The following is a 26,325-nucleotide window of genomic DNA, read 5'->3' as shown; positions in this document are numbered from 1 at the left end:
GGAGTGTGTGAGGAAGAGCAGCTGCGGGAACAGCCCCTCAGGGTCTGAGAGTCGGTAGGAGCTCGTACAATCCCCAGGGAGTCAGATCTGCAGAGCCCGGAGCACTCGCTACCTGCTGCCTCCATCCCACCGCCACCACTGCCAGCCCTTTCCTGTGGGGCTGAGCTCATCTGCTAACAGCACCGATCTCAGCCTGCAGCGGGATAAAGAGGAAAATTTCCTCTGGAGTGCGTGCTTCCTTGCCGATTTTAGCTAAGAGCAGTCACTGTCACAGCAGAGGCTCCCCCATCCCTTTGCAGCCACGCTGCCCACTTTAGTAGCCCCCCCAAGCCTCCATGACACAGGCTGGGGCTGCCTCCTCCACCCCCCATTCCCGGCCTGCCGGTTCGTGCATTTTTCCCTGTTTTCTCACTAGGTTGGCCCATTGCCTTTAAAAGGCGAAATGCTTCGGACTAAATTTGGTCATGTAGCTCTGCACGGTTCCCTGGAATGTCCTCGGGTTTCAGGCTCCTCTGATAGCACCATTCCCCGCCTCCCGCCGGGCTCCATTGGCTTCCCAGCGCCCGAACCGCCACTGGATCCTGTTATTGGCCAACTCTTGGACCGAGGGGTGTCCCCTCTGGATAACCGTCGTATCTCGGGCGGGAGAGCTGCTGAGATTTAACACTTCAGCACCTGCTGCCGTTCGGGAAGCAGCCTTGGAGCTTCGGCTTCTTTTTTTTCTCCTCCTTTTGGTACCACACAACCGCCACCGTGTCTCGCCAGCGAGCCAAGATGTCCAAAGTGGCCAAATACCGGCGACAAGTTAGTGAAGATCCAGATATAGACAATTTATTGTCCACTTTGTCTCCAGAGGAGATGGAGGAGCTGGAAAAGGAGCTGGATGTGGTGGATGCGGACGGGAGCATCCCTGTGGAGCGCAGTCAGACAAACCAATCAGAAAACTCCTTACCTGGCCCACAAAACTGTAACACGGCGCTCAACCACCACGACAAGGACACCAGGAGGCTCCTGCAGCGGGAGCACTCGATAGACGTAAGTCACGTCCCCCACTGCTGCTGCGGGAAAACACACCTCAAACCACCCCCCTCCCCTTCCCCTGGGCTGAGTGAGGGACGAGATGGAAAACACAAAACCTGAGAAAGGTGTGCGTTTGCTGAGGAGGAATAGCTATCCTGGAGAGACCAGGGAGCTGGTCCTGGCACTCCGGGAGGGAACAGGGTGTCCCATAAAATCTTCATGTTACTAGCAAAGCCAAAACCTGTGCTAGTGCCAGGGATTTTCTCCCTCCCCCTTCTCTAACATCCCTGGGCAGGGCTGCTAGCGGAGCTGGGATTCACAGGAGGCTGCTGGAGGGGCCGTGCAGTGAGAGCGATGCCACGGGCTGCATTTTTTCTTTTCTTTTTTTCCCCTCCCTCTCCTTTGGAGATCTCTAGACTCTTGTTCCTTTCAGTTCTTCTTATGCAAAAGATTAAACAGTCTCTGGTTCTTCTGGAATACAAATGTTTCCAGCTCTGTGGAAATCATGTTGAAAAGCAGGTTTTACCCCGTGCCATTTGTTTTGCATTTATTTTTCACTTAAAATTCCTTCTTTTAGTTTGATTTGGGTACATTTATCTCCCTGTCTGCACCTGGCAAATCTTTTAAGAGTTTGCTTGGAGCTCGAGAGTTTCATGTCTGTCCTTTTCCTCTTTTTGTGTTGTGCCTTAGTGGGAGAGAGTCCTGCTTTTCTGTAACATTTATTAATCTCAGTACAAAGAATATTTGGTATGTGCTTTGTGCGTGGAAGCCTGGGAATTATCTGATTTCCCTAGTTTTTATGGCAGGCTGAGCCAAAAAAATGAAAAACAGTGATTCTGCAGCAGCTGATACATGTGGTCATGGGCTGGTTTCCTGTCACAGGCAGGATTCACATCTGCTGTGCCAGGGCAGAGCTGGAGAGTTTTGGCAGCCCAAGCAGTGCCAAATATTGTGGGGCACTGCTCTGGTCTGGCTCTGATTCCAGATCTATTCCAGATCACCCAGCTGTACCCTGGGTCTTCCAGCTGGGTGGAAGACCCAGGGTACAGCTGGGTGATCTGGAAATATCCAAGTGCTCTGGGGTAATCTGTAATTACCCCAGAGCACTTGGATATTTCTCTTTCTGGATATTTATGGAGTTTATATAGGAGGGTCCTCTCCTGACTGTGGCATAGACACCCTTATTCCCTTCTAAATATTGGGATGAGTGGGAATGAAAATTGCACCAATAGGAAAAGTAACTGAAGCTTGATTTTGGAGGGCTGAACAAGGGGTTAAATTGTTCCTTCCCACCCCTGTCCTGGGCAGCCTAGGAGCTCACTCTGGCTCTGAGGATAAGGAGCAGCTTTCACCTTCTATATGTGGTGCTTGACATGGGCTGGGGGACAGTGAGTGCCATGCCCCTCACCACAAGGGCTCTGCTTTGATTTCCTCACCAGTGGAAAATTTCCCTATGGTGGGACAGTGCAGGTGCTGCAGGACAAACCTGCCTGGAGAGGGAAATGCTTTAATGTAGGACCAGCCATCCCAGTGACCACTGTTTTTCAGGTGATCCCAAGAGGTGACACTAAAAAAATCTGCTTTTTCAGGTGGGGGGACATTTGGGGTTGACATCATTTGTGTTGCTGTTTCAGTGTTAACTGTTGGAACATGAGGGGTTGATTGGGAATTGGCATAGGGAAGTGTCCATGACCAGAAGGAAGGGAGGAAATTTGTGAGTTTTGTTAAAAAGAGATCTGGCAAACTGCCTGATTTAATATATTGTTGTTTGGAAATGCCTGAGAGTGTATGTGCAGTGGGAGAAGACTTGGGGTGTGGAAAGGAGTGGCTCGGAGAGAAGAGACACCTGTGTGAGTGTGTAGGGCTCTGGCTGGAGGGGAGAGCAGCATAGGGGTCCTGGAAAATCTCCTGCTGCCCTCTGAGCTAAGGAGGTTCAGGCTGTGGAAGACAAAGCAAGTTGGCAACAGGTCAAGTTTGTCAGTGGAAATGGCCCAGTTTGATTGTATTGCAGTAACTGGATAGGGCAGACTGATTTTCTTCTTCTATTTCAATCCCTGAAGGCCAAGGGGAAAAAAGTATATCCTACACCCCTTCCTCCCTGCCATTGTTAGGATCTGGGATTTACACCTAGAAAATGCCAGTTTACAGCACTGGCACATCAGATCGTGCTGCTGGTGGAGTAGTGCCGTCTTCTGCCATGGGGCCCAAGGATGGGGTGGAATGGGATCGTCGGACCACAGGAACAGTCACAAAAAACAGTGCAGGAAGCCAGTGGTCCCCTCTGTCCAAGGAAACCCCAGGGCTATGTTTTGCTGAAGGATGGAATGAGAACATGGAGCCATCCAGAGCACCCCAGGCAGGTGTCGAACTCTCCCCCAGCTGTTCAGAGCTCTGAGGTCTCCAATGATGAATCCCTCTCATGTGTCAGAAGATTTCATGCTGTGCCAGCCAGCACAGGCAAGGTGGCTGCCCTCCCACGGGCTTGGCATTCCCCCAGGGTGTGTAGGCATCATCCCATACATGTCCATCCCAGCCCCTCTCATTAACAGCTCCCACTATTCTGAAGCAAATCCAGAGGAGGTCACAGAGATGCTCTGAGGGCTGGATCTCCTCTGATCTGGAAACAGGCTGGGAGAGCTGGGGATGTCCAGCCTGGAGAAGAGAGGGCTCCAAGGAGATCTCCTGAAGAGACATCACAGACACAGGATAACATCTTGTAGATGTTCACAGGTAATTCCCACTGGAATTACCTCCCATTCCTTCCCTGACCTTGTGCCTGTGCTTCACCACCACCCTCCCACCCCCTGCCCTGCTCACACATCTGCTTCTGGCTTGCAAAGTTTCTCTTGATGCCTTAAATTAGGAATGCCAAGCACTATGTCTGTGATGGCTCTTCAGTAGGGAGGGACGGGAGGGCAGATTCTCGTCCTTGAACTACACAGAGTTTATCTGTTCGTAGTTCTTGGAATCAATCATGGAATGGTTTGGGTGGAAGGGGACCTTAAAGTTCATGCCATTCTAACCCTGCATGGGCAAGGACACCTTCCACTATCCCAGATTGCTCCAAGCCCCATCCAGCCTGGCCTTGGACACTCCCAGGCATGGGGCTGCTACAGCTTCTCTAGACACCCTGTGCCGAGGCCTCAGCACCCTCACAGGGAACAGTTCCCTCCCCATATCCCATCCAACCCTGCCCTCTGGCAGTGAAAAGCCATTCCCCATTGTCCTACCTGTCAGTCCAGGCCCTTATCCCAAGTCCCTCTCCAGCTCTCCTGGAGGTCCTTTAGGCACTGCAAGGGACTCTGAGGTCTCCTCGGAGCCTTCTCTGCTCCAGGTGAACACCCCCAACTCTCCCAGTCTGTCTCCAGATAAGAGGGGATACAGCCCTCAGAGCATCTCTGTGGCCTTCTCTGGACTTGCTTCAGCAGTTCCATGTTCTTCTTAAGTCCTCCCTGCTGTTCTTCCATACCTCCTGATGGGAATCTCTGTTGTGGGACATTGTGTGTTAGCTGGGATGTGCAGAAATCCCTCCAAAGTGCAAAATAAGTTATTTTGAACGGAAAGGTTGAGTTTCTGCCCATCTCGCTGTTCTTGCTGTCATTGCCCTGTTCTTGGACTGGCTCCAGGCACCTACATTTCCACCTAAATACTGGGAGAAGCGGATATATTTAGAAATATTGTTAACTACATAATAACACATCTTCTTAGTGATGAAAAGGGCAAACTAGGGTAACTAGGAAGCAGATTATAAACAGCCCAAAATAGATGTGAGCTTTGCCCCAACCTTTCCACACTGGGCAGCCAAATTCCCATCTTGGTGATGCAGTAATAAATTAATCTTAATTTTGTCTTGCTAATGAGTGGAAGTATAACCCAGGTCAAGGGTGGGGCTTGGGCCAGTGCCCCTCTCTGGATGTACTCAACATGTCACGGAGGCTGATCATGAGTAGATAAATGAAGAGATGATTTCTATTGGCTCATGGCTCTTTACTGTCACAGGCAAAGCCATAACAAGAAAAATTCCAGTTAGAAACATCCTGTGAAGTTGGTGCTGTGGTATTAAACTGCCAGAGGGCAGGGTTAGATGGGATATTGGGAAGACATTCTTCCCTGTGAAGGTGGTGAGGCCCTGGCACAGTGAAGCTGGGGTTGCCCCATGCCTGGAAGTGTCCAAGACCAGATTGGATGGGGCTTGGAGCAACCTGGGATAGTGGAAGGCGTCCTTGCCCATGGCAGCAAGTGGAACAGGATGATCTTTAAGGTCTCTTTCCACCCAAACCAGTCTAGGATTCCATGAGTTACCTAGGGCACAGCTGACTTGCTGTCACTTGAAATCCTTATATCATGCCTGGGATTTCTGTCCAGAAGAGGAAAAGCTGTGTGTGCCAGGGCACAGGGGCTTTGTGCAGCTGTCCCTGTGGGATGGGTTTCTCTGAGAGCTGAGCTGTGTGAGGAAATGTGGTCTGTGGGAGCTGGTCCAGTTCCTCTATTGCTGGTGACATCTATAAAAACCATGTGTCTGTGTAGAGAGCACAGTTATACCCTGAGAAAACCACATCCATGGGGTCTCTTCCATGATGGTCCTTAAGGGAATGATCTTTCAAGCCCCTTCCAAGCATAATCATTCCATAATTCCATGATCTTTCCCACTGGCATTTGTTTAGCCCTAAACACTCTCTGGAAACCTCTGCCAGATGGGACCTAGATGAGATGAGCTATCCCATGGGAAGGATCTCCATGTGAACCACACATACCATGGACAGGTGCTTTGGTGTACAAGTCCTCCTTAGCAGTTGCCAAGTCCACACAGGAAGTTTTACTTTCTGAAGCATTCCACAAAATCCACCTGCAGCTGTTCTTGGGTTTCCTTGGATTCTCACCTGACCTCACCACAGCACCCTGGTGACTCCCAAAACACCAATGGCAGAGGCAGCTCCTCCTTGTGATTTCCCTTCTCTAGCATCACTGTCTTCCCTGGGAATGGATGGAGCCTTCTTCCCTCAGCTCATATAATCCTGGAATATCCTGAGTTGGAAGGGACCAACAAGGATCACTGAGTCTAGCTCCTAGCCCTGCATAGGACAACCCCAAAATCTCAACCACCATGTGCCTCAGAGAGCTGTCCAAATGCTCTTTGAAGCTCACCTGTAAGGGGAGGACACCTGCATGCCCCAATCTCATCAGAGTTCCCAGTCCTGCCTCCCATCAGGGCTTGTTTTGATTTGATCGCATGCAGCTTCAAGCAGGGATGGCTGGGAAGTGCAGGAAAGTTGCATGACGGAGCATTATCCTGCTTATAGAAGGGAATCATTCCAGGGCCACAAACCCAATTTTTTATGAAGATTCTCATGTCATGGGTGTGTCTTTCCATGGAAACCCGCTGACCCACTTCCTTGAGAAGAAAACTCTGAACAGGGGATGCTGGATGTCAGGGCCGTTTTGCACAGCCAGATCCAGATGTGCCCAGCCAGGGCCAGATGTGCACAGTGCAGATGGTCTCTGTATTTTTTTCTCATGAAGGCTGGACCCCCTTCACACAGGAGAAGCTGAGGTGGTTCAGTTATCTTCCAGCACCTTTTCACTTTCTCTCAGATATCCCACTCCCCAAGTGCCCTCCTCTGCAGGCAAGACCTCCTCCTGTTCCAGGTCCATGCATCCTTATCCCTGCAGGCTCCTGGGAATGTCTCCATGTCCCCAAGCTCTCTTCTTGGAGGTTGGACAGGCTCCTTATGGCCTGGTCTGGATGCAGGGGGAAAAGCAGTGAGCTCAAAGGGTTTATTTAGTCCAAATTCTGAAGGATGCTGGTGCCAGAGGACAGCAGGTCCTGGAGAAGGATTTGTTTTTACAAGACCATGGGAAGGTCTTGTGAAAAGTCCTGCCTTCCTTTCTGACTCTCTGAGGCTTGGAACTTGCTGCTGGGTGATTTTTAATCCAGTCACCTGATTTCCCTCTATGGAAAGTGGAGATCCTCAGCAGTGAGCCCTTCTTCAACACCACAGGCAAACAAGCCAGGATTTAAATTTTTTATTCATGCTCAAAGCTTTTCATCTTTTCATTAAAATATCTGGAGGGAAAAAAGGAGCTCTTTATTTAACTTTCTGGTTCAGAGTCGAGGGAATTTGCAAACAAGGGTACAGCAGGGGTTATATCATTCCTTGAGCATCTTCCCAGTTTGTCCCTAACACGTGTACTGAAACTCTGCTCTTCTGTTTATCAGCCAGTTCTCAGTTCTCTTGACTACCAAGACCATTCCTCCTCACTTCCAAGAGTCTTCACTAATTCTCAGCTCTTGCCTTTATTTTAGCCATGTCCTGACCTGGTCTCTTTTCCCTCATCAGAGAATCTTTATGATTGGAAAAGGCCACTAAGATCATCAAGTTCGAAGAATCCCAGAATCCCAGACTGGTTTGGGTGCAAAGGGACATTGGAGCCTATCCTGTTCCACCCAGCCCTGCCATGGGCAGGGACACCTTCCACTTGGAGCATCCCAGGATGCTCCAAGCCCTGTCCAGTCTGGCCTTGGACACTTCCAGGGATGGAACAGCCATGGCTGCTCTGGGCAACCTGTGCAAGGGTCTCATCTCTCTCACAGGAGAGAACGGACCATATTATATTGTTCTTAACAGCTTCTGGCCTCCCAAAAGAGATGAAAGGGGTGGGTGACACTGGGACATCTATCCAGAGGCTTCTCTAGTGGCTTCTGGCCCATGGAATGAGCAGTGGGTAAAGCTGTGGGTACTTCCACTAGCACACAGAGAGGAATAGAGCTGGCAGCTTCCTGGGCTTTGCGTTCCTCCATGGATGATACCCAGGATATCCAAACTAGTCACACATTTGGAAAGAAACCAAAGGTGGTATTGAGCCATTCCTATTTGGTTCTTAAAGGAGGCTACAGATGGTCCCTCCAGCTGCACAAGTCACTCTCCAGCTCCCTGACAGGAGGGAGAAGCCAGGTGGGGGTCAGGCTCTGCTCCCAGGATTCAAGTTGGACATCACAAGGAATTTCTCCATGGAAACGGTGGTCATATATTGAACAGGACAGGACTGCCCAGGGCAGTGGTGGAGTCCCCTTTCCTGGAGATGTCCAAGGAATGCCTGGATATGGCACTCGGTGCTCTAGGCTGGGTTACAAGGTGGGGGGATTGGGCACAGATCAGACTAGATGATCTCAGAGGCCTTTTCCCACCAAATTGATTCTGTAATTCTGTGAAGTCCAGGAGACCCCTTTCATTGCTCAGAAATGAAAAGTGTTGCCTGTGCTCTGTGTTTCATTCTGAGTTTCTGAAAAAGTCCCAACCCTGTCACAAGAGGGATGAGGAGCAGCAGCAGGAGCTGTTACCTGCAGCAGATGATAAAGCAACCCTCCAAGGTTAACATAGAGGCAAGAACAATCCCATGACAGCTCCCAGAAGGATCTGCATTGTGGAGAACAGCTGAAAAATGGGAAGTGAGAACACAGGCATCTTTGAGCTGCATTCCTAAAAAAATGGTGTGAGAAAAACCTTTACAGCTGGATCAGTGTTTTTGTGATGCCCTTGGGGGGGCAGAAGCTTTGCTTTCCTTGTTTTTCCTTTTGTGACCAGGGTGAGTTGCAGCACAAAGCGTTCCCAGTGACTTGGAGCTCACGCCAAAGGCACACACTAGTCTGGGAGATCCACGGTCCATCTAAGGGCACAAGCAGGGAAAGAAACCTATGGATTTCTAGTCAATTGGGAAAAAAAAAAGAGTTCTGTTCTTTACATAAGGCACAACAGGGATGCAGATAAATCCATGGAAGTGTTTGGTTTGTTTAGCTTATATGGGCTGAGCTGCCCAGGAGGTTCATTATGTGTTTATGTTGAGCTGATAAATAGACATGGAGGAGGAGAAGAGCTGGGTCCGTTATGTGTCACTCTCTTTCGCAGCACTATGACATCACTTGTGTGCTAAAACCATCTCAGTGACTCAGCTTCCAGCAGGGCGGTGGGATTAACCGGTCATGTTGCTCCAGCCTATCCTTTGCTGTGTGGGAATCGTGGCAGGGTGGAGCAAGAGGATCTCAGTGGCCGGGCATATGTTTTGAAGTCAAGGTGTGGCTGACAGGATGGTGGGGGACAGAGACACCTTGGAGGGTCAAGGGTCCTGCTCTGTCCTTTCCTCTGCCCAGAATGTGGAACAAACAGGGATGAAAACAGAAAGGAGTTGGAGCTGTGGAAACAACAAGAGCCATGGTGTGGCAGCAGGACCAGGGCAGTGCCCATGCCCTGTGCTGGCACTACTGGTGTCACACCTTCAATCCCGGTAACAGTTTTGGGTTGCTCAGGACAAGAAAGTCATTGAGTGGCTGGAGCAGGACCAGAGAAGGGAACAGAGCTGAGGAAGAGTCTGGAGCCCCAGAAGTGGCTGAAGGAGCTGAGGGACACTCAGCCTGAGGAGAAGAAGGCTCAGGGGGAACCTTCTGGCTCTGCACAACTCTTGACAGGAGGCTGCAGCCATGTGGGAATCAGGCTCTGCTCCCAGGGAACAGGGACAGAAGGAGAGGAGACCGCCTCAAGCTGTGCCAGGGAAGGTTCAAGTTGGAAACTGAGGGAAATTTCCTGCATGGAAAGGATTGGAAAGCACTGGCATAGGCTGTTCAGGGCAGAGGTGGAGTCACCATCCCTGGAGGGATTTAAGACCTGTGTGGATGAGGATGTGGCTGTTGTGAACGTGGGTTAGCGGTGAACATAGCAGTGCTGGGGGAATGGCTGGACTTGAGCTTAGAGGCTTTTCCAACCATAGTGATTCCATTATTCTGTGATTTCATGAAACACAACTGGAGAAGCGCCAGCCCATAGAGGTGTCCTGTGCAACCCTTTGACCATGTGCTGAGCAGCCCAGGGCTTATACACAGTATTTGGGTCAGGATTTATGCTGCATGCTGCTGACGGCTCCAAGGGGTCCCTCCTCCTGACAGGGGCATCATAGCGTATGTTGGACATGCCCAACACAGGAATGAGCACCTGCACAGCCATGGCAGCCTCTGTCAAGGAGAGTGATTTGCCATTTTCTTCCTTACAGGGAATTTCCCAGTTCCCAAGAATCAGAGATGGTGACCCCTGGCATGCCTGGTTGTATGCCTACTAAGTGCTCTGTCCTGGGATGGAGCTCCCATGTGGTGCCAGAGCCTGAGGAGCTGGTGCTCCTGCTTCCCACAAACTATTTAAGGGAATGACCAGCAAAACTGGTCTCATTTTCAGCTTGGCTCATCTCACCTGCTTCAAGGACCTGGGATCATCTTCCAGCACCAGGTGCCCACTGCCAAGGGGTGACTGTGATGGTTCCATGGGCTGCTGGATGGGCACTGGATACCTGCAGCTGCAAGGGGCCTGGAGATGTGCCCATGTGTTGCAAAGAGGCTGGGAGCAGTGTCCTGCTCCTTGACTGATGCATTGTTCACAGGGGTCCTAGGATAAGGGAAGAGACGAGAATCTTGACTCTATGTTTCAGAAGGCTTGGTTTATTATTTTATGATATATATTATGTTAAAACTATACTAGAAGAATAGAAGAAAGGATTTCATCAGAAGGCTTATCTAAGAATAGAAAAAGAATGAATAACAAAAGTTTGTGTCTGACCAAGACAGTTTAGACACGGGGACTGTGATTAGCTATTAATTAGAAACAACTAGATGAGACTAATCACAGATCCACCCATTGCATTCTACAGCAGCAGATAAGAATTGTTTGCAGTTTGTTTTTGAGGCCTCTCAGCTTCTCAAGAAAAAAAAAATTTTAAAGAAAAGATTTTTCATAGAACATGTCAGTGACACTTGACCATCCAGCATTTATAACACAGAGGATGGAAATAGGATTAAAACTTACTAGAGCTGAATTGCAATTCTCCTGTTCCTAAAAATCCAATGAATGCTTATTGTGGGCTTCCCACAAAGTGCACTGGGCAGAAATCCAGCCTAGAGGTGTTTGTAGTGTTAATTGCTGGGATTCCCTGCCCTTTTCAATCCCTGATGAAAAGGAGACAACCAGGGAGAAGGTCTCATCTTGAGAATATCCAGTTCAGCCATGGCAGTGCCAGTAGAAGGGCTGGGAATACAGCAAATAGAAGAGAAAAACCTGGACTTCTAAAACTTGATTTTGTTAGATGAGAAAAATTTCCCATTTGCATAGTATTCAGTGGCTTTACAGCTTTCTGGAAAATGGTTGCATCTCCATGGCAGGGCTGGAGCTCTTCTGTTAAAGGAAACCAAGTTAAAAAATTTATCGCCTTAATTCAGGGGGAAAAAAAGAGGCATAATCAGGGCCAGAAGCTGCCCAGTCTCTGGAGAACAGCTCTGCATCTCAGAAAGGGGACTTTTTAAAAACATTGCCCTGAGACATGCAAAGACACAGTGATATTTGGGGTCAAAGAGATCTGGGCAGAAGGGAAGGGGAAAAGCTGAGTTCCTTGTTAAAATGACAGGATAATATGTGAGGCAGGACAGGGCAGGGAATTGCTGACATCTCTCTGGGCTTTAGCACACAGAGCATGGCCAGGGGTCATGTATGTCCCAGTGCTGAAAGCTGAGGTCCTTTCAAATTTCCTTCCTGCCAAAAGAGTCCAAATGTGCCAAGAGAAACTCTTGGCTGCCTGATCCTCTCAAGGAGCCCTGTGGACGTGAGCAGGGTCTCCCACAAAGCTTTCCACAGTGTTTGCTCTGAGCTGAGGAGCAGGAGGGTTGTCCAGGGTGTCCCAGAGTCAGCAGAAGCCTTGCAATTCTTCTTCCTTTGCAGCTCACTGGCAATCCAGGTTCAGCAGCTCCCAGGACTCAGCCAAGGACACAGAATTCTTTCTGGGAATGTCCTTGGCTCTGAGTTGTCCCTCGGCTACTCAAAACTGGCTGAGGAATGGAGGAAAAGAGCTTGGGCAGCTTGTTGTGGTTTGGCTTGACTCCAGCAATCCTCTCCAGGAGCTGGTACCCAAATACCAGGAACATCAAACAACCTGCAACCCCCCTGCTTTTGCCCCCAGCCACCTTGACAGCTTCTCCATGCAGTGGGACAGTCTCAGAGGACATCCCTGTCCCTTTGGAGCTCTCACAGGACTCGTGTCCAACCTCCTCAGCCCTAGCGTCACACTGAGGGGTGGAGGGATGCTGGTGCCTTGCTCGTGGGCTCTGGCTGCGATTTGGGATAGGTGGGTGGGACAGAGGGAACATAGGAGTCCTCGGAGTCTGGCAGGTAGGCAAGTGTCTCCAGAGAGTGATGCCCAAAGTTAGAGTTAGAGTCATGTGGTAGCTTTGGAGATTTATAGGGCTTGGCAGCAGCACTATAAAGGCTGTAGGACAGACTGAAACCCTCCAGGCAGTGAAAGAAGATTGGCTTGTTAGTCATGGATCATAATTATCCCTAAACCTGTTCATTCAAGTAACTCAACACAGTTTCCTTCTCTCACCAGTGTGGTCTGGGACCCCCACAGCTGACCAAGAGATTTGGGTGAATTGTCTGTCTGTGTCTCAGAGGTCTCACCTCATTCCTGGGCTTCCCCACTTCCCCATTTTTCCACCACCAAACACCACTCAGGATTTGTGGGGGACCAATGGAATTGTGCTGGTGTTGTCTAAGCCAAACCATGTCAAGAGATGATCTGTAAAATGTCTCGTAGGCTGAAGGAGGAATTTATTATCCCAGCAAAGGCTGGGAGAGAGGAACAACCCCTTGGCCTGGGCGTTATTCCCAAGTCTGCAGCTCTGGAGGGGTTGCAGTTGCTTTGCAAGGAGCTTGGTTCTGCTGGGACAGTCTTTGTTGGTGGCCAGATCCACATGCCAGACAGCCAGCATGGCCCTGCCTGAGGAACTGCTGGAAAGGAGGGAGGCAGTGGGTCCCCAGAGGAGGGTCATGGTGGGCTAACGTGCGTGTGCAGAAACCACTATCAGCCACCTAGGAGCTGACCCTAGATTTCCCAGCAGTACAGATGATTGGGATGGACCCGATCCTGGCTCAAGCTTCCCCTGTTGTGCTCCTGAGGTTCTCATATCATCACAGGATGAAGTTCTCACACTCAGCTTCCAGAGGCCCCTAGAGCTGCAGGTGACATTATGGACTGAGCCAGTGTCATGGCTGCAGGCTGAGTTGAGTTCACTGTTCCTGGAGCCACTTTCACAGGAGCTGCAAGTGCAGGTTTGGCCTTTCCTTATGGGGACGACTCATGTCCCCAGCAGTCACCTGCACAGAGGAACCTGTGGAGTCTTGAATCATGGAATGGTCTGGGTGGGAAGGGACCTTAAAGATCATCCCATTCCAGCCCTGCCATAGGATGTCGTTCACTGTCCCAGGTTGCTCCAAGCCCTGTCCGACCTGGTCTTGGACTCTTCCATGGATGGGAGAGCCCAGCTTCTCTGGGCAACCTGGGCCAAGGCCTCACCACCCTCACACGGAGGAATTCCTTCTCAGTATCCAACCTATCCTTGCCCTCCAGCAGTGAGAAACCATTGCCCCGAGTCTGTTCTCCAGGCTCTTGTCCTAAGTCCCTCTCCAGCTCTCCTGGAGCCCCTTTAGGCACTGGAAGGGGCTCTAATGTCTCCTCGAAGCCTTTTTCCTTCCAGGCTGGACATCCCCATCTCTCCCAGTCGGTCTCCAGATAAGATGGGCTCCAGCCCTCAGAGCATCTCTCTGGCCTCCTCTGGACTCACTCCAGAAGCTCCATGCCCTTTGATCTTGGGGGTTTTCTGGCTTCCCAGCCAAGCCCTCCTTGAACCTGAATGGGGTACTCCTCCTGGAGCCAGCATGGAGCTGCTCATGCTCCCAAGATTCCATCCTCACATCTTGTTCTTTGCCGGAGCCAAGCACATCCTGCCGTGGTGAGACCATGAGGGACTCTTCCCAGGACATACCTCTGAAAATAACTGCAAGCTGGGGAAAGCTGGCCCCTTACAAAGACTAAACGTCAGCAAATGCATTCCCATATGTCTCCTCTGCCAGGGACTGATGTACCAGCAGCTGCTGAGCCACCAAGTGCCCCTCTTCTTGGGTACAGAATTTGTGAATCCCTGGGCAACTCCCCTCTCTTCCCCTCCCCTCCCCTCCCCTCCCCTCCCCTCCCCTCCCCTCCCCTCCCCTCCCCTCCCCTCCCCTCCCCTCCCCTCCCCTCCCCTCCCCTCCCCTCCCCTCCCCTCCCCTCCCCTCCCCTCCCCTCCCCTCCCCTCCCCTCCCCTCCCCTCCCCTCCCCTCCCTTTTGCTTGGAAATCTGCTCTGGGCACAGCAGGATGACTGTGCCCACCTTCCACCTGTTAAACAAACAGCCAGATCAATAACTGCCATTAAACCAGCCATTTTCCACCCCAAAATGAGCTGTGGGGCTTTTGGGGCAGGAAGTGAGACCTCCACTCCACCTCCAGATTCATTCTCCCCATCCCCAGCTCTATCCCCAACCGAATCCCTTGCTCAGTGCTGGAGCGAGTTCTTGGATTCCAGGCAAGAAGTTCCCAGTCTCCTTTGCCTTTTAAGGCAACATCTGAGTGGGTTTGAGGGTTACAAATGCTAACAAGCATGGCAATGCTCATTTTAGTCTATTTAGAGGAAACGGGAAGGCATTTCAGTTCATCAAAACACTGGTGATTAATCAACTGACTACCAGGCTGTTTTCATTAGGCTTATTTTTAAAGGTCTGACATGCTGTGCAAAAATATTCCCCTAATAAATGTCCTTGTGGCAGAGGGAATGGCACAGAGCGGGTGCAGCAGCACTGGTTTCCAGGTACCCAAGGTAAATATGCCAGTGAGCAGAGAGAAATGAGCAGGCAGGACTCGGGATAACCATGAAGAAGGGACAGCTGGCCCTGGGCTGCAGGAGAAGCTGTACTGGTGGCCATGGGGGCAGCCAGGCATTCCAGAGCAGGAGTAAGGTGCTTTTCTCTCTCCTGAAATACAGCTCTGCCTCCGAGCTCCACTTCCAGTTGCACTTCCAGCCTGGAGGTGAGGACTTTGGAATTATCACCAGTGGTGGGCTGGTGACACCTGAGGCTGGCTGCTGCAGATGGGCTGGACCAGTGGGACACACCAAGAGCCCTGGAATGGTGGAAAGGCAGGAGGAGACAAGGCACACATGTGGCCTCAGGCAGGGCCTGGAGCAGACCTGCTTTGGAGATGACCCCAGGCTCCAGCAAAGGATGGAGATGGGCCACAGTGACCCTTGGTTTTAGAAACACAGATGTGGTTTATTGCCTGAATTTTTTTTCCTCCTGATTCCTGCCCTTCTGCTGCCACTGGAGCTGGGTGCATGCCAAGAGCTCTCCCAAGGCAGCTCCACAGGAGATGAAGAAGGTTGAACCCCTCTCATCCCCTGCAACCATCCAGCACTTCTTCCAATAACCTAAAGCTCTTAGATGGGATCTTCTGATGCATCCCAAATTTGCTGTAAACAAATAATCCCACAAGTGGCAGAAACACCTGTGATGGTCACTGCATATCTGTTGCATTCCCTTGTTCCCATGCCTGGGGCCACAGCTGGCTCCTTTTCTCCCAGCTTCTTTTCCCTGACTTCTCCCAGCTCTCTTTCTACTGATTTCTTTCCCCCCACCTCTTTTCCCACATCCCATTCTCCGGCTCCAGGTCTCTCCTCCCCCAAACCACAGCACGTGGACAGTGGCCACACATACAAGGGTGGAAGCTTGAACCACATAACAGGACATACCCAGCATGTGCTGCAGCAGCTTTCCCAAGTAGAGATTTTCCATGGATTTAATTTTCTTCTAGTTTAATTTGCTTGGAGTAAACCATCACCTTCTCCAAGCATGGGAGGGGTTGCTGGTCATTCTCACCAGGGTTTTTCTCCCTCTCTCCAAGTTCTGTTCATCCCTGGCCAAAGCCTTTGCTCTTCTTCATCTTGGATGTGCCCAGGGTGCTCAGGGGAGATTCAGAGCTCACCAGTGTTAGGCTGGGTGAGCTTGGGCTGGGAAGGAGAAAGATTTTTGGAGCAGTTAGCATGGAGATGAGGCCGCTGGCTCTGACTCAATGGGTGCTCAGCCTGGGGTCACCAAAGGGTCACAGAGCCCTGAGGAGGGTAAATGTCCCTCCTCAGAGGAACCTGCAACCTGGGCACTCCCAAACACCTTGGAGAGGCCCTATTGGGTACCAGCAGGGCAACACCAGTGTCCTCATCCCACAGTCCTCCTGCCAGGGCTCTTCCTCCCCCAAGGAGCTTCAGGATGTCACTGAGCATCTGTGCACCATTCTGGTGCTGGGAATAGACCACACCTTGGTGAGAAGGACCCCTGGCTCAGTGCCAGAGGAGGTGGCATAACCTGCTCCCTGCAGCACCCAGGACTGGGGTGCATGGGAGCCCCATCCCTGGTCCCTGGGGTGGCAGCAGTGGGGGCTGTGTGGACACCAGGCCAGGCTCTATAGGGGTCTGGCAGGAGCCTTCCTGTCCCTGCTCAGCCTTGTGCCAGGAGCCAAGAAATTGCTTAACTAAACAAACAAGCTCTTGTCCCTGATGGCATCTGTTTATACACCAGGTACAAACAGTCCCCAGGGCTGCCCATGCACAGCCAGTTCTTTCCACAAAAATCTGTCCCTGAGGGCTGGCAGTACTGCATGTGGGGAAAGCTCAGCCTTATGCTGCCCCAGCATGGACACTGTGGAGCACCAGGATGAAGAGGAAGAGGCCAGCCTGACTGCAGACTGTGGTGTCAGGATTCAGATCTGAGGGTTCCAGGCACTGGGTGAAGCCACAGTGCTGTCCTGATCATGAGAAGGTCCAGGGAGATTGTAAAGGCATCACAGCTGCATCTCCCAGAGACATCTTCCTTCCTCCTTTCCCTGGAGTCCTAAAATCCCCCCAGCAAAGATGATGAGCCAGGCCAGTGCTGAGGACCTGTGTGTTCCCTAGCTGTGGAGGAGGGAAAAGGGCATTTAAATTGCCAAACCTTGATGTTTAATTTATGGTAGTATCCTCCAATCTGCAGCAAACTTGGTCCCAGTGTCAAGTTCATCTCCCTTCAGCCACCTGAAGCATTGGTTCCTCTCCCTTGGGAATGGATGTATTCCATATCATGGAATCCCAGACTAGTTTGGATTAGAAGGCCCCTAAAGTTCATCCCATTCCATCTCTTGCCATGCACAGGGACACCTTCCATTAGGCCAGGTTGCTCTAAGCCCTGTCCAACCTGGCCTTCCAGGTATGGGGCAGCCACAGCTTCTCGGAGCACCTGTGCCAGGGCCTCCCCACCCTCACAGGGAGAATTTCTTCCCAATATCCCACCTAACTCTGCCCTCTGGCAACTGCCAGAGAGAAGGATGGGAACCATATAAAAGGTTGAATCAATGCTGATGGAGACCCTGCCCAGCCCCTCAGCCTTGGTTGAAGGCTGCAACAAGGCATTGGCTGTGTCCCCAAGCTGCTGGAGTTGGCTATGGCCAGCAGCAATGCTCAGGACAGGCTGTACCAAGGGCAAGGGTCACGTGCTTGTAAAAATGACCAAAACTTCCTTCTGACCTTCCCCTAGACTCTCCAAGCCCTTCCCTCTTATGATGTCTTTGGACATTGGGAGCAGATATGCTGGGAGACCCTCATGCATTAGAAAGCTATAAATGCCATGCTCCCATTTCCTTGGTTTTCTGCTCAAAAGTGCAAACTGCTGTTGAAAGGAGAATGGTTTTGCAGAACCCAGGGTTGGAGTGACTGCTGGGTCAGCAGTGTCACTAGGGACACTGCTTTGGGCTCTCCCCTGCTTGCACACACATCCAGGACAGTGTGGAGAGTGTTGGGCTACAGACTGGGAAAAGCCACCAAGCATCCAGCTGGAAACCATTTAGGAAAGGTGGGAAAGCACCTGGGGCTCACAGGGAGACAGGCACTACCTCCACCCCTAGTTAGAAAAATGATTAAAAAACTATGACATAGCGGGGATGTGAGAGAAGGTGCCTCCTACACCTTGTTAGTTTATGGTCTGTCAGGGAGGGTGTTCTGCAGACCTCCTGAGCCCTTTGGGAAGGGGGGCTGGAGGCAGAAGGAGAGCAGAGCTGCCTTAGAGGGCTGCAGCAGGACCTCATCACACCTGGATCCTGCAGGCTCCGCCTACATTCAAGGCAGAATGTTGAACCCTTCCCTGGAGCTGGGACCTTGGCTGAGCCAAACATTCCTCTTCAAATGCCAGCCACAGGCTGCAGGATGTTCCCATGTGACAGAGGTCAGTGACAGTGGAACTGGGGTAGCAAGTCTGTAGGTCAGAGGCACCTGTTTCTGTAATTCCCAGGTGTTTTTCTCCCACTAGGAAAGCAGGTCGAGCAAGAATAAGGGAGACAAAACTCAAGAAGAAAAAGGAAAAGAATCTCCTTGCAATGAACTGGCCCAGAAACAAGATGCTAAAGTGGGGAAAGACTCTAAAAAGGAAGAAAGTGTTCAGAAAACAGACCTGAAAAGTAAAGCTGAGACTGAGACCAAGAGCAAAGAGAACAAAGCTATGAATGATAAAGTCAAGGCCATGGAAAAAAAGCTGATGGGGAAGGACAAGAAGGAGGAAGAAAATGGTTCAGTGTTGAAGAAGGACACAGGGAAGAACAAAAAGGAGGAAGAGAAGAGCTCAGAGTTGAAGAAAGATGCAGGGGAGGATAAAAAGGAAGAAGAGAACAGCTCGTGTTTTAAAAAGGAGGATGCAGGGAAGGATAAAAAGGAAAAAGAGGTCTCCGCAGCAAAGGAGGTGACAGAGATGGAAAAAAAGCAAGAAGAAAAGGATTCAGCATCAAAGGACACAGGGAAGGACAAAAAGGAGGAGAAGAGTTCAGAATCAAAGAAACAGGCAGAAAAAGACACAAGAGGGGAAGATAAAAAAGAAAATTATAATAAAGCAGAGGAAAAGGTTTCAGCTGTGAAAAAAACCAAGGCAGATGAGAATGATAAATCCCAGACAGAAGCAGAAAAGGCAGAAAAGGTGGAGGACAAACAGGAGGCCAAGGCAGCAGCTGGGAGCAGCCCTTCCTCCAGCAGCTCTGCAGATCAAGCCAAGGACGATGAAGCCTCCAGCATCTTTGACGAGCTCATTGAGAAGGTGAAGAACAACGACGCTGAGGTGACCGAGGTCAATGTGAACAACTCCGACTGCATCAACAATGAGACCCTGGTGCGCTTCACCGAGGCCCTGGAGTTCAACACTGTGGTCAAGGTGTTTGCCCTGGCAAACACCCGTGCTGATGACCACGTGGCCTTTGCCATTGCCATAATGCTCAAGTCCAACAAGGTGCTGACAAGCATCAACTTGGACTCCAACCACATCACAGGCAAGGGTATCCTGGCCATTTTCCGGGCCCTGTTGCAGAACAACACGCTGACGGAGCTACGTTTCCACAACCAGCGGCACATCTGTGGGGGAAAAACAGAAATGGAGATTGCCAAGCTTCTGAAAGAGAACACCACGCTTCTGAAGCTGGGTTACCACTTCGAGCTGGCTGGGCCACGCATGACTGTCACTAACCTGCTGAGCCGAAACATGGACAGGCAGAGGCAGAAACGCCTCCAGGAGCAGAAACTGGCACAGGAACGGGGGGAGAAGAAAGACCTTCTGGAGGTGCCCAAGCCTGGAGCACTGACGAAGGGGTCCCCCAAGGCATCCCCACAGCCATCACCCAAGGCTTCCCCCAAAACTTCTCCCAAGAAAGGAGGGGCACCCACCATGCCACCCCCACCTCCTCCTCCACTCGCCCCACCACTGATGATCAATGAGAACCTGAAGAACTCACTCTCGCCAGCCACACAGAGGAAGTTGGGAGACCGGGCGCTGCCAGTCCAGGAGAAGAACTCTCGAGACCAGCTCCTGGCAGCCATTCGCTCCAGCAACCTCAAACAGCTCAAGAAGGCAAGTGCAGGGCCAGGTGGGGCCCATGCACAGGGTGGGGTTGGGGGCTGAGGTCACAGTCACTGTCACTCTGGCAGTGTCTTTCTCTGGAGTGGGGTTCTGTCCAACCCCTGCACAGGGGCAGATTCATCCCTGGGGAAGGAAGATCCATCCATTAATACCATCCTGCAGAGCAGATGGGGCCAGCAGGTCCATCCTTTGGCAGAGCATCCAACAGGAGATCCATCCATTGGCAGAGAGCATGACAGGTGCAGATCTGCCCTGGCAGAGCTCCTGTGTTGAGCAGATCCATCAGGATCCAGGGGCTGGGACACAAGGAAAAACCCATCTGTAAGTTATAACTCACTGGGCTCTTGATATCTTGTTTTGGCTGAGCCCATGCCCCTGGGGTAGAAGGTGGCCCAGGATGGTTAGAGAGGTTTCATCTGCATTTGAACAACTGAAACATTTCTTGATGTCAGCTCCAGTCTGGACTTGACTATACCTTTTGAACTGTTTACATATGAGTGACTGAATGTTGCTCTCGGGGTACTGACACAGCACTTGAGGACCAGCAGAGAGGTGTGGCCTACTTCTCAAAACAGCTAGACTTAGCCAAGGGTGGCCTGAGTGCTTGAAAACTGTGGCAGCAACTGCCCTCCTAATATGGGAGGCCCATAAATTCACCCTTGGGCAGCATATTGTCAAGTAGATACCCCACACAGTAATAACTGCTGGAATAAAAGGGCCTAATGCTGGTCCCAGCATGGAGCCTTGAAACTTCTCACACACTCCAGGTGGTTTGTGTCCCTGCTGGGCTGTCCATGGGCTGGGGACAGCCAGCCTGGCCAAGAGAAAGAGGTCATTGAATGGTTTGGGTTGGAAGAGACCTTAGAGATCATCTCTTTTCTGTCATGGGCAGGGACACCTTCCACTAGCCCAGGTTGTTCCAAACCCCATCCAACCTGGCCTTGAACACTTCCAGGGATGGGGCAGCCCCAGCTTCTCTGGGCAATCTGTGCCAGGACCTCCCCACCTTCACAGGGAGGAATTTCTCCCCAGTAGCCCATCTAACCCTGCCATGGATGTCTCTACACCATGTCAGTGACATTCCTGCACCCCGTCCCATTGCTCGCCCAGTAATGGGGTGTGCTTCCCTGCAGGTGGAATTGCCGAAGCTGCTGCAGTAGGGAGCGGGAGGATTTTTCCCCTGCAGCCCATGGCAGACCCCCAGACACTCACCTTTCTCGTGACAAGCCCTTTGGAACCTGCAGTGACCGACGCCAAGGAGCAGGGATCTCTCTGGGACACGGAGGATGGGCCAGGCCCAGCAGGACATGATGGAGGAGGTTGTATTTATTTTTTGACGGTTGTGAAGCCTTCAAGTTCACTCTTCTACCAGCACTGTGCCCCACCAGAGATGCCAAGAATAGAGCAGGGGTCTGCAGAGCTGATTCTTATGGAAATCCCCCATCAGAGCATAACAAAGGGGTTTGGCACCCCACTCTATCCAGGGTCCAGCCTGGGGTGAGCAAGAGCACCCCGTGCCTTGGGGGGGAGCAGGGGACTCCCAGACCATCATCACATCACCACAAGGTTTCTGGGTGGCCAGCAGAGTTTTGGGATTCAGGCACAGCAGTGGCTGCAGAGTCGGGGATTCAGGCTTGACATCAGGAGGAATGGGAGTGTGGGAGAAGGGAGCAGCCAGGGAGAGAGGGGGCATGGAAGTGGTGGGACACAGGGAGCCAGGCTGGGGCCAGGAGCTCGGGGCATCTTGTATGCACCCAGCACTGCAGGGGGACCCCGAGAACCCTCAGAGCATGGAAACCAAATCCGCCTCAGAGAGAACAGGGAAATCACCAGCTCGGGGGGAGGGGTAGTGTGTTTTGGGGTCACGTGATGCCCATCCTCCTCCCCTGCCATCCTTCCTGTCGTGACACCTTGATCACGATTTGTATGACTGTGGCCACTGCATCAGCAATAAAGCTCACCCAATGCTTCCTGTGCCTCTGGACAGGTCCACGCCCCCAGACCCCAAACTGAGGTGCAGGGGGTGTCTGGGAAGGGAGTCAGCAACCTCAACCAGGGGCAGCTCTCCCCTCTCCCACACCCATAGCCCACCCTGAATTGGGAACCTTGGGACCACCTGGACAACGCAACCTGGGTGTCCCTGGTCACCCACCCAGAACCCCTGCAAATGGGACACCCAGGACCCCCCAATAGGACAGCCAAACCCCTGAAATGGGGCACCCTGCTGCTGCTGGACACAGACAATCAGGCATCCAGAGCCATGCAGACACCCCAAAACTCTGGAGTCATGAAAAACTGAACACCCCAGGATCACCTCACAGTCACCTAAAACCCTTTGAGTACACCCAGAACTGGGAATCCTGGGCCTGCCTCAGGGTCACCCCGAACTCCAAGGTAATCCGGAACTGGGTGCCTCAGAGTCATCCTAAAACTCCGGGATGACCCCAAAACTGAGCACCCCAAACCCCCGGGGTCACCCAGAACTGCTCTTCCCCCTGGCACCACGGGGCGGGGGCCGTTTTGGGGATGCAGCAGCACACGGGTATCCCCCGGGAGGCTCCCCCTACTCCAGGACACCCACGTGCGTGGCTGAGAGGAGGCTGCCGGTACAGGTGAAACGCCGTTTTGGGGGGCATTTCTGCAGTCGCGCAGAGCCGTGGCCTCAGCGGGAGGGGCAGTATCCGCACCACGGGGTTCACATGCCCCTTGCCCCCGAACTCCTGCCCCTTGGGGCGGCCCCTGCTAACGCGGGCACCGCGGCATCCGGCCGGCCTCGGGAGGAGAGCACAAGGGGCGTCACCCGACCACCGGCGGTGTCACTAAAACCAGGGGGAGGCGGGGCGGAGCTGGACGGTGCAGCCCCCGAGGAGGAGGCAGCGGGCCCGGCAGGGGGCGCTGTTAAACGAGCAAGGGGCGCTGCTGGGCGCGGCGGGGTCGGAAGGGGGCGCCGTTAACGCACCGGGGCCGCCGTTAAAAGCACCGGGGGCGGAGCGGCGCGCGGCGGGGCCGACAGGGGGCAGCCCCGGCCCGTCCGGTCCGTCCCGGATCCGGTAGGGGCAGCGCCCGACGGGGGCTGTCGGGGGTGTCCGGCTCCGCTCCCCTCGCTCGGTACCGGAGAACCGGCGCAGGGCACACGGCGGCGGCTATGGACGGCGGGGCGGCGGCATGAGGCGGCGGAGGCGGCGGGGAGCATGGCGGCGGCGGGCGGCGGCGGGGCGCGGCGGGGGCTGCTGAAGCGGAAGCCGAACTTCACGCTGCAGGAGCTGGAGGTGCTTATGAGCGAAGTGCTCCGGTACGAGCCGCTGCTGTTCGGCGCCGCCGCTGGTACCGTGAACGCGTACGAGAAGCAGAAGATCTGGTGGCGGATCACGCACAAGGTGAACGCCGCCGGCCGCCACCAGCGCGACATCGGCGAGGTGAAGAACCGCTGGCGGGGGCTACGCCGCCGCGCCGGGGACAAGATCAGCCGGCACCGGCTGGAGAGGCAGGGCCCGGCCGGCAGGGCCGCCGCCAGAAACGGGAACACCGGGAGCACCGGGAATAACGGGAGCAACGGGAACGGCGCGGCCGAGCCCGGCCCGGGGCCCGCCCCCGCCCCCGTCTGGGGTCCTCGCGGCGCCGCCGGAACTGACCCTCCCATGGGCAGCGCCGAGGGGTCGGCACAGCACGGTGAATGTGCGGGCAGCGGCAGCGGGACGGGGCAGGGACACGGGTATGCTGGGCCGGGACGGAAAAGTGAAGACACGTACATGGAGGACGCAGACACGGACATGCGGGACCGGGACTAGGACAGGGGAGATCGGGACAGGGTCATGGGGATGCTGGGACTAGGTTCCGGGGGGACCGGCAAGCAGACACAAGCGCTGGGACTGGTACAGGTGTATGGTGGGACAGGGACACGAAGACCCAGGACACAGATATGGAGCAGGGACTTGCTGGGTGACCGGGATGGGCATGGGGGATGGAATAGGGGCCACGGATGAGTTGGAATGGGACATTGAGAAATAGGTTTAGGAAGCGGGGACAAGCAACAGGTACATGGGGACGCTGGGACCAGGACATATGCATGGAGGAATTTCTCCCCAGTATCCCATCTAACCCTGGTTTCAAGAGAGACGAGGACTAGCACCAGAACATGCAGGACCAGGACATGGACTTGGGAAACCAGGACACAGACACAGGGCCAGTGGGACTGGGAGAGGTTGGGAGGAAGAGGGACACAAGGGGGCCAGGAAGTGAGAGGATCAGGATACAGGAGACCACGATAGTGACATGGAGATACTGTGACCAAGATGTGGGGGTCGAGGACACAGACATGGGGGACTGGGACTTGGATGCAAGAGAACTGAGACTGAAACAGGTCACTGGGACCAGGACAGTTGCATGCAGGGACACAGGAGACCAGGTGTGTGGGACCAGGAAAGGGACACAGCCAGACCAGAACATGAGAGCAGGTGCGTGGGGAGAGGAGGATGGGGACTCAGGGGACCTGGATCAGCACCTGGAGAACCAGGATACGGGGCATCAGGACAGGGACATGAGGAACTGGGATAGGGACACAGAGGCACTGGAGGCACAGAGGCACTGGTCCCTCCAGTACAGATACATGGAGTAACCAGGACATAGGGGACCAGGACAGAAACATGGTTTTGGGACAGGGACACAGGAGAACAGGACCAAGAGCAGGGGATGAGGAGCAAGAAACTGGGAGCAGGACAGGTGTGTAGAGGGACCAGGACAGGAACACAGGAGATTAGGGCCAGGGCAGGGACATGGATACAGGGGACAATGGCAGGAGGATTGGGACAGGAACATGAGGGATATGGGGGCATCCTAAGGTATCACTAGGCCTGGGAAGATACATGGAGGGACTGGGACACAGATCCAGGCAAACAGGACAGGGATATGAGGGGACTGGGACCAAGATGTAGGAAAAACCAGGACCAGGACACTGGGACTACTAGAGGTGCATGGAAGGACTGGGGCAGGAACAGTGGGGCAGGGACACAGAGGGAACATGTAGTCAGGGCAAGGGGATACGATCATGGAATATTGGGACAGGTCACAGGGATGTGGGAGGACCAGGACAGGGACATCGGTGACAGGGAGAATAACAGGATACCAGGACAGAAGGGTACCAGGATCAGGACAAGGATATGGGTGACTGGGATTAGGACAGGGACAAAAGGCACAGGGTACTGGGACCTGGACAGGCATAAGAAGGGGCTAGGAACTGGGCAAAGGTGTGGTGGGACTGGGACAGTGACATGGGGCAGGACCAAGACAGAGACAAAGAACATTCCAGTACTGGGACCAGAACAGGGACATGGGGGTTAGTGGGGTGAGAACTGGGACATGGTGGTACCAGGACCAAAGAGGGACATAGAGGCAACCACATTCAGGACAGGGATATGTGTGGACTGGGGCAGGGATGTGGGGGTACCAGGACCATACAGGCACATGGGGACACCACATTCAAGAAAGGGGTATGGGAGTGCTGGGAATAGGAGAGGGACAAGGCACAGGGGATGGGGTTGAACTGTCATGAGGGACATGGAACTATGGAGATAGGTATAGATGGAACCGGGACTGGGTGCAGGAGAGGTGATGTATGTGCACAGGGATGGAGACAACAGGGTCTGTCACTTGGTCCGTGGGGCACCGGGGACACGGGAGATTCCTGCAGCTCCCCCTCGGTCCCACAGGTGTAAAGGAGGAGCCTTTGGAGGTGAAGACTGAGCCCTTCCACCGCCCTGCTGCCGACGGCGTTCCCGGCCGCCGCTCAGACTGTCGGCGGCCCCGCACCGGCATCAGCCCGCCCAACGAGGGCTGGAGCCGGAGCCCCCCGCGCTCTGCACCCACCGAACTCTCCCTCGGCGACCTCCGAGGGCAGCAGGAACCGCTGGGCTCCGACTTCCCGAGTCTGCTATTGGAGCAGGAGGCCGAGCAGCTTAGTCACTGCGGCGCGGGAGAGGCGGGGCCCCCCGGGGGGTTGGACGGGACCCCTGAGTGCCCCCAGCTCGGCCTCGTGCAGTCCAATGAGCGGCTGGTGCAGGAGATGCGGGCGTTCCGCCGGGAATACGCCGAAAGCCGTCGGGAGACCACGGCGATGCTGCGAGGCATCGCCCAGGCGCTGGGCGGGCTCAATCGCAGCCTGGCCGAAATCCGTGACATCTACCTCCGGGAGCGGGGGGTCCCCAAATCCTGAGCCTCCCACGCAGCTGGCTGTGTACACACACCCCTGCCCCTCCCCCCAGAACCCACGTCGCTGCTTTTATTATTATTTTTATTATTATTTCTTTTCCTGCCCGTCCCACTTCAATAAAAGTCAGAGCTGCACCCCCACGGCTCCCCCCACTCCGGGCACCTCAGACGGTTTTTGGGGATGAATCAGGGGTCTGGGAGAGAGGACAGGGGTTTGTCCTTCCAGGCGGCTCTGTAGGGCTTTTCTCCTGGACTGATGGACTCTGGTCCCACATTTAGCCAGCAGTG

The 26,325-nt window shown here is 53.4% G+C and overlaps 2 protein-coding genes across 4 annotated transcripts; both read left to right on the top strand.

Moving 5' to 3' along the window:
* Nucleotides 1-554: 554 nt before the first annotated feature.
* On the top strand, nucleotides 555-21,803 carry LMOD1 (leiomodin 1). 2 transcript variants are annotated; one of them, XM_009097354.4, is made up of 3 exons: nucleotides 555-1,035; nucleotides 18,247-19,824; nucleotides 20,967-21,803. In XM_009097354.4, the coding sequence occupies exons 1-3, from the start codon at nucleotides 775-777 to the stop codon at nucleotides 20,991-20,993; spliced, it is 1,866 nt and encodes a 621-aa protein (XP_009095602.3). In that variant the 5' UTR covers nucleotides 555-774; the 3' UTR covers nucleotides 20,994-21,803. The 2 variants fall into 2 exon arrangements, with proteins under 2 accessions (XP_009095602.3, XP_050841304.1); XM_050985347.1 differs by lacking the exon at nucleotides 555-1,035 and adding an exon at nucleotides 3,641-3,750.
* A 1,019-nt stretch (nucleotides 21,804-22,822) lies between these two features.
* LOC103822380 (myb-related transcription factor, partner of profilin-like) lies at nucleotides 22,823-26,191 on the top strand. 2 transcript variants are annotated; one of them, XM_030232158.2, is made up of 2 exons: nucleotides 22,823-23,502; nucleotides 25,539-26,191. In XM_030232158.2, the coding sequence occupies exons 1-2, from the start codon at nucleotides 23,025-23,027 to the stop codon at nucleotides 26,039-26,041; spliced, it is 981 nt and encodes a 326-aa protein (XP_030088018.2). In that variant the 5' UTR covers nucleotides 22,823-23,024; the 3' UTR covers nucleotides 26,042-26,191. The 2 variants fall into 2 exon arrangements, with proteins under 2 accessions (XP_030088018.2, XP_018777854.3); XM_018922309.3 differs by having other exon boundaries at nucleotides 22,823-23,508.
* Nucleotides 26,192-26,325: the final 134 nt, after the last annotated feature.

This window comes from Serinus canaria, chromosome 26 (assembly GCF_022539315.1).
Source record: "Serinus canaria isolate serCan28SL12 chromosome 26, serCan2020, whole genome shotgun sequence".
Taxonomy (NCBI): domain Eukaryota; kingdom Metazoa; phylum Chordata; class Aves; order Passeriformes; family Fringillidae; genus Serinus; species Serinus canaria.
The sequence above is the reverse complement of the archived record's forward strand: the minus strand, read 5'-3'. Positions and strand labels throughout refer to the sequence as shown.

Bases quoted from the DNA above. Each gene is read 5' to 3' on its own strand.
- LOC103822380 (XM_018922309.3), top strand. From the start codon at position 23,025: ATGGCGGCGGCGGGCGGCGGCGGGGCGCGGCGGGGGCTGCTGAAGCGG. The intron at 23,509-25,538 runs GTGCGGGCAGCG...TCGGTCCCACAG, and splicing joins GTCGGCACAGCACGGTGAAT to GTGTAAAGGAGGAGCCTTTG.
- LMOD1 (XM_009097354.4), top strand. From the start codon at position 775: ATGTCCAAAGTGGCCAAATACCGGCGACAAGTTAGTGAAGATCCAGAT. The intron at 1,036-18,246 runs GTAAGTCACGTC...TTCTCCCACTAG, and splicing joins AGCGGGAGCACTCGATAGAC to GAAAGCAGGTCGAGCAAGAA. The intron at 19,825-20,966 runs GCAAGTGCAGGG...GCTTCCCTGCAG, and splicing joins ACCTCAAACAGCTCAAGAAG to GTGGAATTGCCGAAGCTGCT.